Source organism: Quercus lobata, chromosome 7 (genome assembly GCF_001633185.2).
Source record: "Quercus lobata isolate SW786 chromosome 7, ValleyOak3.0 Primary Assembly, whole genome shotgun sequence".
Taxonomy (NCBI): Eukaryota; Viridiplantae; Streptophyta; class Magnoliopsida; order Fagales; family Fagaceae; genus Quercus; species Quercus lobata.
The window spans coordinates 12,640,971-12,659,990 of record NC_044910.1 but is presented as its reverse complement, the minus strand read 5'-3'; the positions used below and the strand labels follow the sequence as shown (position 1 = coordinate 12,659,990).

Genomic DNA, 19,020 nt, shown 5'->3' with positions numbered 1-19,020 from the left:
GATAGTTTCTTAAAAAAAAAATTGACTTTGAAAAACCTATGTATGTAAAAACTAAAAACACCAAAATTTAAAATTAGTTAATGGTGTAATTACGGATGTTAAAACCATGAAATTTAAAATATGCGTTTTGAAGAACCAAAGTTATATCTAGTCCCATTTTGAACTAATTTTTTTAAACAGGTTTTTTTTTTTTTTTTTTTTTTTTTTTTTTTTTTTTTAATAACAAAATTTTTTTAAAGCAAAAAACAACAACCGCGTCTACTTATATTATTCCAGCTTAGTTTAGTTTTGTGGTTTGTAAAAAAACCCCGTTAGAGTGGGTTTGGATAGCAACACAAACTGCATCTGCGTTTTCTTGGGTAGGTCCCGTGCACTGTTCATGGGACTCACAAGTATCTCTTTCAGCAAATATAACTTCTAACATGGGTTTCACGACATTATTCATACATTTAAAAATTATTTTGTTACAGTATTTTCAGTTTTCAGTAATAAGCGGTATCCAAACAAATTCTTAAAATCCCAGTGTTTCTCACTCGAGAAAGCAACATCCCTAATAGACCTGACAAATGGGTCAAGTTGATCGGGTTTAACTCAATTGAGTTTGGATTAAATAGGTCGTCCTAAATGGGTTACAATACCTATGACTCTAACTTGGTCTTATGAGGAAACGGTCAACCTAGTATAACCCATTTTTTTGTGTTCACATGCCAAAAAAACAATAATATATATAAAAAAAGAAAGTTGATAATATTATCTTTGTCTGCCTTAAATACAAACAAGAGAATTAAAAAAAAAAATACTAAAAAATAAAAGTTAAATAAAAATAAATTCTTTTTTTTTTTTTTGAGAAACTAAATATATATATATATATATATATGAATAAATTCTTAAGTTTACACATTCAACAGTCCACTAAATCAAAGCATTCAAACCTCGACCTTGTGATGAAAGAATCAGTGAGCATCTATGAGAAGAAAAAATCATAGAAAAGAAAGGATATAAAGAAAAGAGCAATCAGGGAAAGTATAAAACACATTTACATATACTTATAAAGCTAAAAAAGAAAAGCTAAAAACATGAAAATATTATCCCTTGAAAACAAAGAAAAAACAAGTCAACCCTTTGTTCGGGTTGTCTGATTCAATCCAATTTTATTGGGTCTAATTCCTAATCTTTTGGGCTATGTTTTCATTGTCCCCTTTTTCTTCTTCTTCTTCTAGGCTAAAAGGCCCACACATGAAGTTTCAAATTGGGCCGACTATGGACCCCAATTATGGAACCAAAAATGTTACTCCCATAACCCCATTAGGAGTGTAGCCATCTCAACCCAACCTTGACATCAAGCCCCGATGAAGATGTGTTTGGGCTTGACCAAATTTAGAGACTAGAAAATCCCACCCCCAAAAAAATAGAAAAAAGAAAAAAAGAACAGAAATCCATTATAGTCCCAATAAGGAGAGGATAATTTTGGTGGTAAAGACTTTTGTGTGCTTTCACATTGAGAAGAAGATTTTTTTTTTCTTTGGGGACATAATAAAATCTAACCCTTTGCTTTCACAGTCCTCTCTCTTTCTATCTCACACAATTCTCTTCCATATGGTATTTGTGAGATAACAAAAAGGAAAAAGGGGTTCCTTCCTTCCCTTCCTCTCTTTCTTTCTAAATGCTATCAACGGAAAAACCCTTTCCTTTTTCTTCTTGACAAAGAAGAATAGGAAGAAGATTCTCCTCTGAGAGTTGGTTTTTTTTTATTGTTTTAGGGGAGAGAGAGAGAGGGAGCTTGTGGCTATGGACGCCTCTGCTACCATTGTTGGTGGTATTTTTGTTGGGCTTAAAGATAAGGAGTCCATGGTGGACCCCTTCTTGGTTGAGGCTCTCCAGAACCCTCGTCATCGTCTCACAAGTAAGTACCTTTTTTTTCTTCCCCGTCAAATCTCATGTTGCAAACCTCAAATTTTGATTTTTTTTCATTTTTTGCATATGGGTCTGATTGCTTTTTGCTCTATGGTATGTGGGTCTATTGTGGTGCTGTTTTTGGCTTTAGGGTTTATGGGTTTTGGTTGCTTTGATTGGATTGGATTGGGTTTAGCTTTTAGCTATGTTGGGATTCTGATTTTGTCAGATCTGGGTTTGTTTTGGGGTTTGCCTTTTCTTTGGTATCTGGGAAATTGAGGAAAAAACTTAAATATTTGTTGATATAAGCTGAATTGGTTGAGAAGCCCCAATTTTTGTTATTTAATATTTGTCCTGAAGTCAACACGTATATGATGCTAATTCTGACTTCTTCCAAACATATGTTTATGTATCTGTATTGTGTTATTTTTATTATTATCATTGTAGTCAATAAGGGCTCCTATAGTTCTCAAATGAATTATGCAGCTTTGTTAACCCATTAAAGAATTTTAAGAAAAAATAAAATTAATTGCAAATTGATGGAGCTTATCTTTTAAAGTTCACCTCTGCCGTTACATAGTATCATGGGAACAATTATGTATTCTAGCGTGGTCGCATCTGTTAGGAACCTGTCTAGTAATTCCTTGTTTGTCCTTGAGTTATGCTTCAAGTTAATGGGCCTTTTGGCTTATTTTTCCCATTGCCTAACCACGAACACCGGGGGGTGCGGGGGAACAGAAATAGATTTAGGAGGAAAAGTAAGATTGAACAGGCTTTTAGAAGATCTAAATGTTTACCAACTAAATAGAAAATTATATACATATCAAAGTCAATTAGCAAAAACCTGTGTTACAAAGGGCGATTGCAAGTATCCAGGGTTTCCCCTCAAGGGTAGGTCCAAAGGGCCCTACCTTGGCGAGGTTGCATGTCATCAAAATAAATTTTGTTCTAGGGTACTAGAATATGATTTTATTTATATTGGTGGTGTGTGGAAGGAACCAACCCATATCCTTTTTGTTTGTTTGTTTTTATTTTTATTTTTTAAATTATTATATTTATTTAGTTGGGGTGTTCTTTGAGCTTTATCTTGCTGCGCTAATCTTGTCTTACAAACAGAATTGTGTTTTGACAAGGTTAGGAGTGAACATATCCATTTGCCAAGAGCCTTGTAGCTTAACTGGCACCTTTTGGTGTTTCCAATAGAGACGTTTAGGGTTCAAATCCCCTCACCCCCAACTATTGAATTATCAAAAAAAGGAGTGAATTTATCCATTGTAGTTTAAAGGTTGGGCTTGACTAGAAATATCTATAGCACAACTATGCTTATCAAATATTTGTTCACTTTCCTCAATTGATTAGAAGAGGCAGCTTTTGGGTTTACAAGGTGGAAGATTTTTTTTATAATTCTGTTGATTGGAATTTTATAAATGAGCATGAGTGGTTGTAGGAATGTTCTTGTGAATGGGAAGGTGATTTATATATGTGTCCTATGTGCTTGTGAGTGATTCAAGGAAGATCATTTTACGACACTCCCCTCGTTGAGAATTTTCTTTAACCTTAGGTTTTCAAAGAGGGATTTTTTTCTTTAACCACGATATGGTTGTGCCATCAATTCCTCCCCTCCAAAAAGAACTTAACTCCCTCAAGTTAGGTGCTGGACCAAGAATTCTGTTGAAGGGCACAGTCTCCCAAATAAGGAACTCTGCTTCAAGTAAAAGTTGTTTGTATTCCTTGATTGCATTTTGACTTCTTTTTGGACTGTCCTTTTTGAGCATAGCAACTGATTTTTCTGGACATTGAAAAGACGTATGGCCAAAATTGTGATGAGTATGACACTTTACTCTAGAATTAGAACTACTACTTCCTTCGGAGCAAGTATGAGAATAAAAATTCTTGAGCATATGAATTACCTTGACATGTCAACAAACTGCTCCCAATTGGCATCCACAATTGTTTTCTCACTTTTGACTTCTAAACTTGCTTGCTGCTCTCATTAAGGCTTTCTTTCATACTCTTCTTTCCTTTGGCATGCAACTTGACTTGAATTGCATCATGGTATAAAGTCTACTTGGAGTCAAACCCAAAGAAATTAGAGAGAATAGAAACGGAGAAGCCTCAACACTCAAAACACTCGGTACTCAAAACCCTTGGTATTTTTATTGCTCAACTACTCTTTGTTTGAGTACAATAACACAGATTTAAAGACCTTAAATCTTAACTTTTCCTAGAATAAGTAGGAATCCTACTTGACTAGTAAACCAAGCACTAATTGAATTGAACCAAAGGCCATGTGTGAAGTCTCATAAATTTAATAAGACTTATCAAGAAAATAAAACCCAGGGTCAACATCTATGTCTCATACCCAACGATTATGAAATTATTAAAATACCCTTGACTCTAGAATAACCGAAATAAAACATAAAATAACTTACTAAAAACCTTATGAGCTTCCATGAACACTTATTCCAAGTCTTCTAGTGAGGATATTGTTTCTCCAACCATGCTACGGTGGTCAGCAGAACCAATCCATCCAAGAGTGGGACGACTGGGGCTCTCCCTCTACTTCTTCCATCATTTTTACAATTTTTACGCTCTTAGTATGCGCAGCATATGGAAATTTGGCATTGAAGGCTTCCCTTCTATTCCTCCCCTCTTCAACCAAACAACATGAGGGATAGGCACTCTTCTCCCTCTCCTTTCCCCTCTTCATCCCTCATACATTTCATTTCTTCTACTGAACTTAGGCTTAAGTCACAAGGAATTGTCTGACACTTCATTGCTGACCTTATTACTACTGCCATCTGTAGTGCTTGATTTTAGTCATGTTTTAATTCCCTTTAATGCTGCAGCATGCCTGGTGACTGGATGTGTGGTGAGTATTTGATATCATCTATGATGTAGCACTAGATTAAATTTAACCTAGGCTACACAAATAAGTCCCAGGTATAGGTCTGATTAGGCTAACCATTTCATTTACAGAGTAATGAAGCTTTTTGCTCTCGATTGAGTGCCACCCACATATTATCATGATTTGTGACGTTTTTGTATGTTTTGGGCTGAGTAGCAATAATATTGTCTGTTTGGATGGTTTTCTTTTTTTGTCATAATCATAAATAAGGTTGTCAACCCAGGCGGACTGTATGATTTTTTGGAGTGTTCTGTGGGCTTCGTTCTCTTCCTCTAATCTAAATTTTCAGATTTAATTGTGTCTTTAAGTTGGCCTTATCTTCCAATGCATTTTGTCTGAGATTTTTACTGCTCTCTTCAATAGTTTTATTACCAAAAAAAAGAAGAAAAAAAAATTTAGGTTTCCTTCAAGAGACTTTTCCTCAGAGCAACTCATTTAGTTGCTTCTGTTATTTATTTATTTTTTTCCACATTAACTACATTTATTTTCTTCTTCTTTTCTTTTTTATAGTTAATTATTTTTAGAACTAGATCAGCTGTTAATATAATGTCTGTATTTGTTTCAGTTTTGCGAATGGAACTTGATATCCAGAGGTTTTTGCACAATCCTGATCAGCAGCAATTTGAATTCCAACATTTTCCTACTTCCTACCTTCGGCTTGCTGCACATCGTGTTGCTCAACACTATGGCCTCCAAACTTTGGTTCAGGATACTGGTTTAGATGGTCAGGGTAATAGAATTTTGGTGAGAAAAATAGGAGAAAGCAGATACCCTGCTGTCCGTTTATCTGAAATTCCTGCAAATCAGCCAGAAAATGATAAACCTGAGAAAGTTAAAATTGCCATCAGGCCTAGGCCTAACAGAAATTCTTTAAATGATGCTAATGATGGTGGGATCAGAAGAAGTTCTATGAGAAGTGTGGAAGAGAGGAAGGAGGAGTATGACAAGGCACGAGCTCGCATCTTTAGTAGCCCTAGCAGTCCTGATTCAGATGATACATTGTCTCAGGTCTCAACTGAGGGGAAAAATGTTTGTTTGAGCAGGGATGAGAATGAAGGTTTCAGGAACTTTATGATTGATCCGGAAAAGAATACTACCATCAAGGATGCTGGTTCTTCGTCTCGAGTTGCCATTTTCAGAGATAGGGAAAAGGATCGTACTGACCCAGATTATGATCGTAGTTATGAAAGGTAGGATTCACACCACCCAACAGTCACACACACACACCCAAAAGACCAAAAAAAAAAAAAAGAGCTATGCTGATTGTGGTTGTTTAGGTAGCAGGGATTCTTCTGTTTTAGTATTTTTGCTGTGTTGTACTTATGATAAAACACTTGCTGCAAACCATTTCCAGTACTGGGCTTTGGTGTCTTTTTTGAAATTTACTGCCTCTCCTTTTTCAAGAATTATATTCCCTTTCTGTCTTGTCATATTATATTATATATATATATATATATATATTTTTTCCCCCCTTTCCTCAGTTCCTTTGAGGGTAGTGGTATGGTTTTGGGGGTCATTGAATGGGGTTAATTTGCTCGCTAGATATGAAACATTGACAATGCTTTCTTATGGCACATGTTGTCTACTCCTCGCTTTTGTGATACTTAATTCAGTGCTTTGTTTTAGAATTTGTTGTTCTACTCTTCTTTATTATGAATTAAACTCTGTTTATTGATAAAATTGAATTACTATACTATTCAGGTATGTTAGGAACCTTCCAGCCAATCAAAACTATAACCTGGTCCCTTTCAATATGCAAAAGGTACAACCTCCATTTGTGCAGTACGATACTGGTTTTTCTCAGTTGGGTCAGATGCCAAGGACACTCGGCTACGGGCCTTCTTCAAGCCCAGCTATGAGCCCTTTTTGTGCCATGGGATTGGATCAGACGTCTGGAGATGCTGCTGCTTACATGCAGTGGTCAAGTACTGCGATGATGTATGCACATTCATATGAGCCGTTTAGACATGCTGTTTTCCAGGTAGTTCACAGGTCCTTAATATTTTTATTCTGTCCAAGGTAAAAGACCAGTCTTGGCTAATGCTTTTAGGAATGAATGTAAAGAGGATGTATTAGTCATAGTATCCAACTGTATTGAGATTCAGTTTTTTCTGGTGGGTAAGACTCAGACAGGTGTTTGGTGGTATGCTGCATGACCTGTTATTGATTTTTTGATACCTGGTTTGCAAATATAAGCCATAAGGCATAAAAGGGATCTTCTGCATTTGTCTTAGAAGTGGTAGGGTCCATCTAAATGTTAAGATTTAGTATTTAACAAATCTAACATGATGCTGCGTCATTAACATTTCATTGTCATTGGAATTTTAAATTACGTGGCATCATGTGTATTTAGATACCTCAAAACTAAATCGACCCATGAATGGATCATCTCCATCTCAAAGAAAATGGAGAGGATCCTTATCCTAGGGCTACAACCTACTGATTATTATAATATAATGTTGTTTTATGACATTTCTTGCATTTTTCATTTAACCAAATCAAGGCTTTGTTGTTGGGATCATCTATTTATAACTCTAAACATGTCACTAATTTAGTATAGAATGCTGATGTGACTGGGAGTTGCAGGAATTTCTAGGAAGGAATTTTGTTCAGTCACTTTAAATCATGGGAAATTATGAACAAGAAGTTTAAAAGTAGACTTTCCTGATGCATAGATTTTTTTTTTTTTTGGAAACCTTGATCTACAATGTATGCATGCTATTATAAGCAATTGTGTGCTCATTGCTTAATGGCTTTTACATCTGACTGACTTTTTCTGTCTTAATTTTGCAGGCTCCATTCTGTCAGCAGCCACTTTCTTTTGATTATTCACAAAATCATTAAGAGCCATTTAGATGGGGATTGTACAACTGATTTACATGCAGATCTTATTATTATACCTTTAGAGTGCTTTGAGATTAGGTTTATTGTTTTTTGAGACTTTGTTACAGACCTTTGATGCAGTTCTAGCTTGTTTGTTTTGTTACTCATTTTGGATCTTAATATTAGTAATGGAGTGTAATGATTTTACTCTTAATCAAACCATTGTTCTATTGTAGTGGAATCATACCTTTTTTTTCTTCCTTTTTTTAGTGCTCTTCTGTGAATCTTCTGCTGTCTTTCTTACATGTCAGAGGCATGCATTACTTAGGAAGTGGGGCATCTTGTAATTAGCTTATGTTCAATGTCCTGCAGCCCAATTTTTTAGGAAGTGCCAAATATTTTAATTGGCATATGCTTAAGTTATGCCCAATAGTTTAATTCACATTTTGGACTCGTTGACCCTTAAAATAAAGGCTATCATCTCACATGGGGCGTCAGTATAAAAAAAATTGGGATAACTGGAATTCATCATTGCCAGCTCTGATTCCATCGTGCGTTTTTTTTTTTTTTTTTTGGCTGAATAATTCCATCATGCGTTTATTACTAGACATTGATAACTTAGTAATGAGATATAAGTTATTCAAAAGCATATTATATCTATAGTATAGACTATAGATAGATAATAGAGGCTTTGTTTATCTGGACACTGAGCTGGCAAAGCATTTTAAGAGTGTCATCTCTGAGTTAACCATACAAACAAAGCATCCTAACTAGCATTTGGTTGTGGTCACTAGTGCACATCACATCAGTTTGGTACCGATGTGAAAGTAGAAAATTAGTCTGAATTGCGCTTTCTTTCTAGTGGTTGATTCATGTGACTAACCATGAAAATCATATTGACAAAATTAGCAGTTTTGTACCAATGTTGAAAGTCCAAAATTAGTCAGAAGAAAGAAAGCTTTTCTTCTAATGGTTGATTCGTGTAGCTGTACTGACAATGAAAATCATATCTGATTCTGACCAAGTTAGCAGTTATGGAACTTATTATGTTATTTGATTCCTAATAATGAATATTGGTAAATTATTGGCATACTATGATTGAAATACGTATGATGCTTATCAAATTCCACAATGCCGGGCCTACCTGTTAGGAATAATGTGATGGACCAAACGGGATATAATGTGATGGACCAAACGGGATGTTGGAGACAAGGGACAAGGTTTCATATTGTCCTTAACAGGTTGCAACTTGCAAATGTTAGAAAAAGAAAGATGCAAATCAAGCCTAAATTTGCACAGGCACAGGCACAAGACAAGCAATTTGCTTGTTTTTTTTTTTTAGTTTGGAACTTGGGAGGGAGCTGATTTTCTAAGCAAAGTCTTATAGTCTAGGTAACAGTGACTTTTTTGCTTTCATGTTAAATTCAGGTAATATTCTATTAAAAGACAATTATTAGTTGAGATCCAGGGTGTCCTCCACCTTTTTGCAACTTATTAAGGTGCTGGGAACCTGACATATCATGTCAGCTCGAGGCATATTGGTTAGGGGGAAAAAAAGGAGTAGGCTCACTAGCTTAGTTATAAATGTCACTACTTTGATGGGGTGCATGTGAGATCTGCCTTGAAAATTCCTCTCCCCATAGGGTTAAATACTAGAGAGAAAAAAGAACCAAAAAAAAGAAAAAGAAAAAAGACAGAAAAGAAAAGGCCAATGGAAGGACAGTGAGCCCATTTAAATACATTATCCACTTATTTCTTAATTTCACGATATGTTTAGATGTCAACTTATAATTAAATAACACATAATTTATTAATTTCATGACATGCTTAAGTGGCAATTTATTATTAAATTATTTATCACTCAGCTCACCATTGGTACTTGGTGACAAAATGAAATATTGTGCATCAATTACAAATGACATGTAAGTATATTATGAAATTAGATATGAATTTGAGTTTGTCAACTGTTACATTTGGCAAATTTTCTCTCTACCTTCTCATTTCCATTACAATTACTTTAGAATCGCAAAAATTTTCACAAAATATTTTACAAATGCCAAAGTAACAAGTTATTAATAGAAAATAAAAGTGACATTAGTTGTAATGTCTACTTAACTATTGCAAAAAAATGTAAAAATTATTGTGTTCGGCCTGTAATACATTTTTAAATTATTTTTTAATTTTAACGCTTGGGTCACAGTGTCAACGTGCTGGCACTATTCAATAATATTATCTCAGATAAGCCCATAACCATTTATAAAATAGTTTTTTCTGCTTCTTTATACGTGCCATGTACTGAGAAGTTATCTAGTGCCATGCTTTTTTTGTTTTTACTAAGATAGACTTAACGCTGAATTAAAATATCAAAATTCTCACAGCAGCCAAGGTTGAACTAAAAAATGTAAATGGAAAAGAAGCAAACAGTGGTTTGGATATACTTTAAACTAGCAGTGTTTAAATTCTAAAACAGTGAAATTTCATTCAAAATGTTTGCAAACTAGGAGGGCATGATTGTCACATATGCTGGCAGAGAAAATAACACAAATCAACCAAAGCTGATGATCTTAAAAATAACACTTAAATATGTACCAAAGAAAATGATCTTCTGTTTAAAGATTGTTGAGAAAAATATTAAATGATGCGAAACATTTGATTTAGAGGACAGACAGTCTTAAATTATTACGCCAATGAGGTTGAAGCATATTTAGCAAAACCATAAAAACAAGCCAATGAGCCTTATCATAAAAAACCTTGATCTCATTCATGAATCCTCCAGTATAAAGCAAAGTGTGCTTGACAAGTGCAAATAGTAAAAAAAAAAAAAAAGAAGAAGAAAGAGAAGACTGAAATGTCACTACAATCACTGCAACTGTAAACCTTTACAATACTCAAAGTTGTCCTATAACTAGACCTTAATGCAATTTCAAGCCAAGTATCTACTGTAGTATTCCCTTGCTGAAGCATTGAAGAACTCTGAGTGCTGCTATATTGAAATGCAGAACAAAACAATACCTAGCAAATCAAAAAATTGCAAAAAACTTGGGAGTCCATCACACTCCAGATAGACATAAATGTCCGGTGAAAACTCGAAGAAACCCTTTCTCAAGTATTTTATGCATATCTATACATAAATTCTATACATATATATATATATATATATATATATATATGACAAACAACTCCTTACTGATGCATAGGTTGCCTTACACTTTCATGCTAGGCTTAACTATCTAATATATAGGATGAGCCAGGTGAGGATTATCAAAGAAAATTCATAAAACTTGAAAGGAAGCCTAGAAACTTCAGACTTCCATAGGGCATGGTAAATTTTGCTCCAAGAACAGGTCAAGCTGGTTTAAAGAGTAAAAAATAATCAACATGGAAATATTATGAAAAGAGATCATCAGGTAATGTTTTTAAAAAATATATTGGGAGTTGAGATGTCAAAGGACAAGATATATTTTGTCCAAAGACAATGCCAAGCTAGTCAAAGAATCAAGGGAAACACTTTTGTCAAAACTTTGAACTTTCAGCCTAGTGCTTGACAGCCCATGGGTACAAAGAGACAGCATAAGGAAGTAGCTTAGGCTGCCACTTCAAGATCAGTCCTAGGCAGTTAACACTGCACAACTCCATCAGAATAGATAATTCAAAAGCTGAGGAAAGACATGAGGATTCCATCAAATAGCTTTATTGTCTAGCTTGAATTTAGGCATTGACTCTTGTATTCCCCTGTAAATCAATATATCCCCTTCTATGCTTACACACACACACTTGAACCTATTGGTGGCTACTTCGAACTTAAAAAATAAAATAAAATAAAATCTCTATTGGCTACTTGGACGCTTAGAATGTGTCTTTCCCCAAACTTGTTCTTCACAATGAAAGCACATCTTGTCTGAGACTAAAATATCAATTTACAAAAGTATACTATCAAATATCAAGTACATTATATATAGTTCCAAAATTGGTCAAGATGGTTCTCTTGTGAAAGAATCTGTCATTTAGTATATGATCAACAGATTCAAGCAAGAGACTAAGAAATAAGGCATGTACGGAATTGTGGCAAAATTGGCTGCGGAAATTGTACTAGAGAAGCCAAAAACAGATTCTATTGAATCAGAAGGGGTGTTTCTCTATGATCAGAAAGTAATGTAGGTAAGGTAAACGACAAATTACGATACTGCTACCTGACTATGGGGGCAACACTGATCCTAACTGGGAAGCTGAAAAAACTTAGGCCAGAACTAAAATTTTGCAATCATAATGATCATTGTGATGGAGAAAGTTCCAAAATTGGAAAAAATGAAGAAAATTATGATGGAGATACATACTGCATGACCAGGGGTAAGAAGTTTCTAAGAATTATAATCTAGAATGATAACCTACATCGAAATTCCAGAAGTTCACAGTCCTTCTACAAGTAGATAGTTTTTTATGCTTCATTTAAGGGTCATGTTAATAAGTTCCCTTAAGACAATTTTTAATAAACCATTTTAAGAAAGTTTTTATACCACTTTTATGGAAAATTGAAAAATCTGTCAAAACATTAATTATTTTTTTCTTTTCCTATAAAAACTTTCCTAAATTGGTTCACTAACAAATGTCCTCAGGGCATTTGTTAAATTTTCCCTTCATTTAATCTACAGTTTTTTTTTAAAGAAAGTAAGTATTCTTTGACATCTTATGACAACCACCCAATCTCCTTACAGATTGAAGATTTGAAAAAGTAATTTATTCCAAATTGAGTGTTTTTTTAGTAAGATGTTCAGTTTATTCATATTCATCACTTTCAAGTGTTGAAAACAATATCTCATTAAACAAGTTTAATAAATAAGGGTAACATAATGGCTTATGTGATCCCCAATCTTGAGGATGCTCCTCACTCTCAACTTATTTCTCTCCACATTAAATTTTCAATATATCTCTTGTCTATAATGTGGTACAGTTCAATCATTATCTAGACAGAAAGAAATTAAAAATTGATATGAAATTTTACAATCTACCTGTTGCCTTAGAATGTCTCACGTTTTAAGCAAAAGCATGTATAAAGAAGATTGAACATAGCATAGAAAAAACAGATCTTGTTTCATATACACATGCATGCTTAAATGATGAAGAATTTCTAACTGCCTTATTCTATGATACATGAGAGAAAATATAAGCAATTTGATGCAAGATACACACTTTAATAACAGATAAGTGTCACTAAGAAATTTCAGAAAATCAAGCAATTTTAAGTGCTCAGAGCTTCCGAATAAATCCAACATTGTAATAAAAATCAGAAATTTCTTTAAGAGGTACCCTTGCATCAGGGGTTTTAAGTCTTCTATAGAGTCACACAATGTACAACAAGTACAACTCACCTCTACATGAAATTAGACTAATAAACATGAGATAAATCTTACAGATAAGAGATTCCTGGATTTTGCCAAGAAACTCGGTACTGGATGTGCCAATCACGGTTACCAGCCCCATTTTTGGATTTCTAGAGAAACATAATAGCACTTGCCTGCATTATTTATCCTCACCTACAAGCTCAATGTTTAGTCAATTTGATGCTTCAGCCATGCCCACCTTCAACGCCAATAAGAACCCTCCATGAGTGAGAAGACTCTGAGATAGCAGAAAACCAGCCGATTCCCAGACTACAATGGGATAAATCAACCTCAAAGATATCCAGATTGACTCATTATCATGACACCAAAATAGTTGCCGTCGTCATAGACGAGATTACAAAACACAATTCCCGCCCAAAGTGACATCACGATCAACATCCGTCACCAGAAGCTGACAGGGGACATATATAGACTGCTACAAACACCGGTAATTACACAAGTAGAAGCCCACAGAACTGAAGGATACCAAAACTGACACTACCCACCAATGCTAGCTAACCTCCTCATAAAGGATGGTGAAAGACACCCCCAATGGGAACAGATTTTTAATTAATTATCCGAGATTATTTGAACCCAGAAATGTTCAGATATCAATGGAAGCCCAACAGTACCAATTACGATCACCAAGATTACTAAGAACAGCTGATACAACAACAACAACTAAAAAGTCTAAGACCCAAAAAACCAAAATCTAACAGGTACCACCACCAGACACCAATATAAAAAAGACCCAGATACAGAATTAAAAAAAGAAAAAAAAGAAAAAAGCTAGATGGAAGTTTTGAAGTAAAGTGGGGCAAATAACAATTACCCAAAAACTCAATCATCCCCTGTTGGAAATAGAGTAAGAACCTTCCTCCCTCCTGCCCCATTAGCCAATTCCAAATCTTCCCCATACCCTCCTCCTGGTCCTTGATTGTGCAGTGGTGCCGCCATCCTATGAACTGGCTGTGACTGCCTAGTACTCAGAAATGGATGCTCAAATTGCCCATTGGGGGGTGACCCAAAATGCCCCACCTGCCTATGAAACGGAGGCTGCAACTGCGGGTGGGCTACTGTAGCAACCATCTGCTGCGGGTGATGGTGGTGGTGATGCGGCAGAGCAGCCACCTGCACGAAAGGCAAGAAATGGTCCGAATTGGGGCGACCCGGGTGCAAAAAATGTGGCGGAACAGGCGAGCTGGCAAACAAATGGTCCGTGGCAGGATCAGCAGACGCGGCGGCCAATCCTCCGGCGCCATTAGCCGGGCCACTACCACCACCACCAGCTGATACGCCCTGCATTCGCTTGAGATAAAGGCGGTACTTCTGCAAATGGCTAGCAACATTCTCTCTAGTGAGGCCATCAACACTCATGAGCTGCATTATAGTCTTGGGCACAGCATTCTTGATCCCCAAGTGCGCCACAGCATCCACAAACCTCTTGTGGAGCTGTGGCGTCCACACGAGCCGGGGCCGCTTGAGAGTCCTAGCCGGTTCCTCCCCTGCGGCCCCAGAACCCAACTCAGCCGAATCAGCTCCGAATTCAGCTGAGTTTGGCTGTGGAGGGGGAGTACTTGCTGAAGTGGTGGTGTTTCCCAAAGGATTCACTGGAACTGAGCCTGTTTGTTGATGGTGGTAGTGGGTGGGGCTGTTGTTGCTGATGGTGTTGTTGTTGTTGTTGCTGTTGTTGGGATTTGGGTTTCTGATATCAAAAGCCAAAGCAAGATCAGGAGTGATTAGGGTTTGAGAAAGAGGCATAAGTTCTTCAGGGGAAGGAAGCTCTTCTTCCCATCTTGAGAACCAATTTGAGTCCTCTTCCCTCATTATTTCTCAAATCTCCTTCACACCCAATTCACTATTTCTCTTTTTCTCTCAATTCTTTCACCCAATTCACCAAACAAACATAAAAAAAATCCAATCTTGTACAGAAAAAAAAAAAAATCAATAACAACAATAACAAGATAGAGAAAAAAGAAAAAAGAAAAAAAGAAGAAGCTAATATGGGTATAGTAGTGGTGGAGCTTGTGGTTCAATACAAAAACTAACAAGATGGGTTTGTTTAAAAAAAGAAGATATTGATTTTGTGAGAGAGAGAGAGAGAGAGAGAAGAGGGTTGTGTTTTTGGTGATGGAGGGTTGTGGAGGAGGAAGAAGAGGGAGGGTGGAGAGAGGTTCGAGGTGGATCTTGTTTTCTTCTTTTCAGCTTTTATTTAATGACTACTGTTGTGGCTGATGATGCTTTTCTTTTCTCTTATGATTTTTATGGGACTTTTTTTTAATGTTTTTTTTTTTTTTTCCCGGGATTTCAGGGTCTTATACTTTGAGAGTGAGTGTTGTGTCGTGCTGTAAATGTGGTTTGTGTTGCAAACTTCACTTACATTTACAACAAGATCTAATAGATTTTTTTTTTTTTTTTGGTTTTTGTTTCTTGTTATTAATGTTCATCTCATGCGGCATGCCACAGGCCTTTGGTAGCGCGTGAGAACACGCTCTACTGTTCACTGAGTCAGATTGTGTCTGCCAGGGGGTTTGTGTACTGTGCTATGAGGTAAAATTGTAATAATGAGGCCACTAGGCATTTTTGCTGCTTCTATTTGCTGGGTGTTGCAGTTGCAGGTTACCAGAGATCGTACCATTTGTTAATCCGTCCCCGTGCCCTGGATTGATATGTGTGCTATATAATATGAGAGAAATGTTGGTTCCACGTAAAATAGTATAATTTGTGTCACACAATTTGTCTCATTTATGAGTTGGAAGTAATAGAGGGATATCTTTAAATGGACCTATCATCACATATTTATCTTTCAGAATTTACCGTGTAAGTGAATTGTGGCACAAACTGTGTTGTTTATGTGTTATTAGCACTAGCTTGTAACCACATACATATACATGGATATACTTAAAGATATATAATAAAATATATAATATAATTCCTATATATATCATTTAAATACTATTGATGGTCGCTTTTATATTTTGTTAACTCTTTAAAATATTTTGTAAGTGTAAGGACTCAATTTGTAACGATCCCAGATTTGTATTGGGTTCGAACGTTAAAGGCCCAAATAATAAATTTGTAGAGCGTGGATATTAAAGAATTAGGTTAACTCCAAAAGAAAAACGATTTTTTCTTCACGTTTATAAATGGATTAGCCCTAATATAACGATCAATTTCTCTTTGAAACAAATTCAGTCCTTTCTTTCATATGGTTGTCTTCTCAGTAATCTTTGTTTTGAAGTTCCGATCTTTTTCTCAATGCCTTCTTTCATATTATATACTGCCCTTTTGATATCATCTTCACTACACACGTGTAGATTGGGTTTGGGGGATCTGTTTCTGTCCCATCTAACACCTTCTGGAACCTTCAACCAGCAACTGTAAGGCTGCTTTATCACTGTTCAACATCACCTCCACGTTAATGTGGCTAGAGAGTTGGTTGAGAGACAATTAATGCAGAGGCAGCTGTTGTCATAGATATTTGTTTACCTTTTCTTTCTTACCCTTAGTCCCATATCCCACTTTTAGTGGTAACGTAGTTCCGAAGTATGTTTGTAACGAGGTGGCGTTTAGGTCGTCCTCAGACTCATATTGCCGAGAAGAATTTTGTCCTCGGACGAATACTGAACTCACCTTACGTGATGTCTACTCTTCCTTTCGTTCGGTTACCCTTACAACCTGATATGGGCCTCCTCGGATAGTTTTACGTTCTCGGATGGACCACAGGCCCAATTAACACGACTTTAATAATTTATTGATTAACCGCCCCCCACAGTAAGGATATTGTTAGATATAAAATATAAATTGTCTATGTTTTTTTTTTTTTTAATTATTGTGAAGCACTTTATTTTTTTATAATTAATTTATTCTAAACTCTTTGGTTTTTGTGATTAATAACTCACTTAGATGAATATTTATGATTTGATTCTAAAATTAAGAAATAAAACTCTTTAAAAATAAATAATTTAAGACATATAGCACAAAATTGGAATTCTAATTTAAATTTCTCTCAACTTCACCTATTATTTTATATGTATAGATTACTCATAATATTATTTGTAAATCCGTCTCCACGCACTATCATTTTCATATTTAATTTCCCATAAGGTCATGTGTCCAATTTTGAATGATGTATCCATTTTGTATAAATCCAGTGGTGTATTTAAGTTTCATAATTTATTAATTTGTACAATTTTGAGTAAATAAAGTAAATTGGTGGCTCATATAAAGTAAAAAATTATGACAACTCACAATCGTATAAGTCAACAAATTATAAAATTGGATGTGAATTATATTCATTTGTGAATTGTTTATATTCATGAACTTATTTGCATAGTATTTATAAATATATATATATATATATATATATATATATAACTTGTGGTACTTTTTATATTAAATGTGTTAAAAAAAAAATTAAAAACTAGTTTATTTTTGTTATAACAAAAAACTAGTTTATTTTAGAATAGCTTAAAAAGGTAGATCATTTTATTCCAATCGTACACCTATAATTAATCATTTGCAACATTTAAGTGGGTGTGTGTCACGCTCGGTGGAGAGAGAGTATGGATAGAACTACATTATTGCAAAGTTGGCTTGTTGTACGGGATTGGAGTTGGGATTAGAAAAGGATTAGAGAGAGAGAGAGATGCAAAGTTTGGTCACTTTGTGGGATTTTTCCTTTAGGTTGTTGATGGGGAATCAACTGAGTTAGTGTTTGGTTCTCAAGATAAGATTTCCATTTTCATTTTAAAAATTTTTATAGGCTTTTACTAAAAAGAATACATAAATTGAGTACCCAAAATGTTGTTATGCTTTGATTCAAATGATAAATCTATAAAAACAATTGGGGTTGACTCTAAATTAGGGATTCCAAACTTTCTAAGATTTTGTAATATTTTGCACTCTCAACAATAAACAAGTTGACAAATAAAAAATTCCAAACTGTGACAAGAGGCTAGGTACCTTCCAGAGGTTGAAACAAAACCACAGAGTTCTTCCCAGAAGAGAATTGTCTGCATTTGTTACTGGGTCCAAAAGTTATACCTGCCCCCAATCAATTTTCCCATTAACATACTTGGGAATTGGGAAGTGACTGAACACATGAAAATGAGAGAGAGAGAGAGAGAGGTGGTTGTGTTACTATAGTTAACCATGAAATTAGCATAATTATTCCTTTCACAAAGAGCATGATTTTTTTTTTGGGTTGTGAACGTGGTGAAGAAACCTATAAATCAATCAATGCTTGATAATAATTGAGGTATAATGTGATCCTTGTGTTTTCTCTTTCAGCTTCGCCCTCCATTTGGACACTTGATGTTCACTCTTGTCTTCTCTCTTACTTTTTTGGAATTTCCTTCATGATTAGGAATGTTACGTATAAAAAATAAAAAAAATAAAAAATGAAATCATTGCCACTTTAATTTTAAATTTCAAAGAAATATTAATTGCTTAATGGAATGTTGGAGGTATTGAGGCACCTACGTTGAATATAGTGGAAAAAGCAAAACCCTTGCCCTGGTAGGCAATATTCACGTTGGTGAGGCACCATCCAATAGCTGAATTCGATGAGATATATGAAATATGGATTTTGCGTCATTCCAACGAAAACATAGTGTTTTTTTTTTTGGGCAAAAAAAAAAAAAAAAAACACCATTAACAGAAAGTTACACCACTCAATAGTTATCAATTTGATTAATATTTTGATAATTTTACCATTGTATTACACTTTTCTTTTTTCTTTTTTTTTTTTTGGTGTAGTTATACATAATCAAATTTCTATTAACCATAATTCATTGTCCAATATATGATTTTTATTTTTTACATAATTTCCAATTGCAATAAACCTAAAATTCAACTGTTCTATAGATTGATTAATTATTAAACATAAAGGGTACAAAAAATAATATATAATTTAATATATATATATATAACAGCTTTTATTGAAGTGCGGTTGTAACTTAAAGCCAAACTTATATTAAAACTTCAGCCATATTAATTATGTAGTTATGACTATTT

General features: G+C 34.9%; 2 protein-coding genes across 2 annotated transcripts; one reads left to right on the top strand and one right to left on the bottom strand.

Moving 5' to 3' along the window:
- The first annotated feature begins 1,498 nt into the window (after positions 1-1,498).
- On the top strand, positions 1,499-7,889 carry LOC115953125 (R3H domain-containing protein 1). The gene is made up of 4 exons (XM_031070634.1): positions 1,499-1,903; positions 5,367-5,991; positions 6,503-6,782; positions 7,595-7,889. The coding sequence occupies exons 1-4, from the start codon at positions 1,789-1,791 to the stop codon at positions 7,643-7,645; spliced, it is 1,071 nt and encodes a 356-aa protein (XP_030926494.1). The 5' UTR covers positions 1,499-1,788; the 3' UTR covers positions 7,646-7,889.
- A 4,986-nt stretch (positions 7,890-12,875) lies between these two features.
- On the bottom strand, positions 12,876-14,938 carry LOC115953574 (transcription factor MYBC1). Its single transcript, XM_031071304.1, has one exon. The coding sequence runs from the start codon at positions 14,827-14,829 to the stop codon at positions 13,843-13,845; it is 987 nt and encodes a 328-aa protein (XP_030927164.1). The 5' UTR covers positions 14,830-14,938; the 3' UTR covers positions 12,876-13,842.
- Positions 14,939-19,020: the final 4,082 nt, after the last annotated feature.

What these genes read in the sequence shown, in the direction of transcription:
- LOC115953574 (XM_031071304.1), bottom strand. Translation starts at nt 14,829, where the DNA reads ATGAGGGAAGAGGACTCAAATTGGTTCTCAAGATGGGAAGAAGAGCTT.
- LOC115953125 (XM_031070634.1), top strand. Translation starts at nt 1,789, where the DNA reads ATGGACGCCTCTGCTACCATTGTTGGTGGTATTTTTGTTGGGCTTAAA. An exon ending in TATGATCGTAGTTATGAAAG is followed by an intron (nt 5,992 to 6,502) that starts GTAGGATTCACA and finishes TATACTATTCAG; the next exon opens with GTATGTTAGGAACCTTCCAG. An exon ending in TTAGACATGCTGTTTTCCAG is followed by an intron (nt 6,783 to 7,594) that starts GTAGTTCACAGG and finishes TTAATTTTGCAG; the next exon opens with GCTCCATTCTGTCAGCAGCC.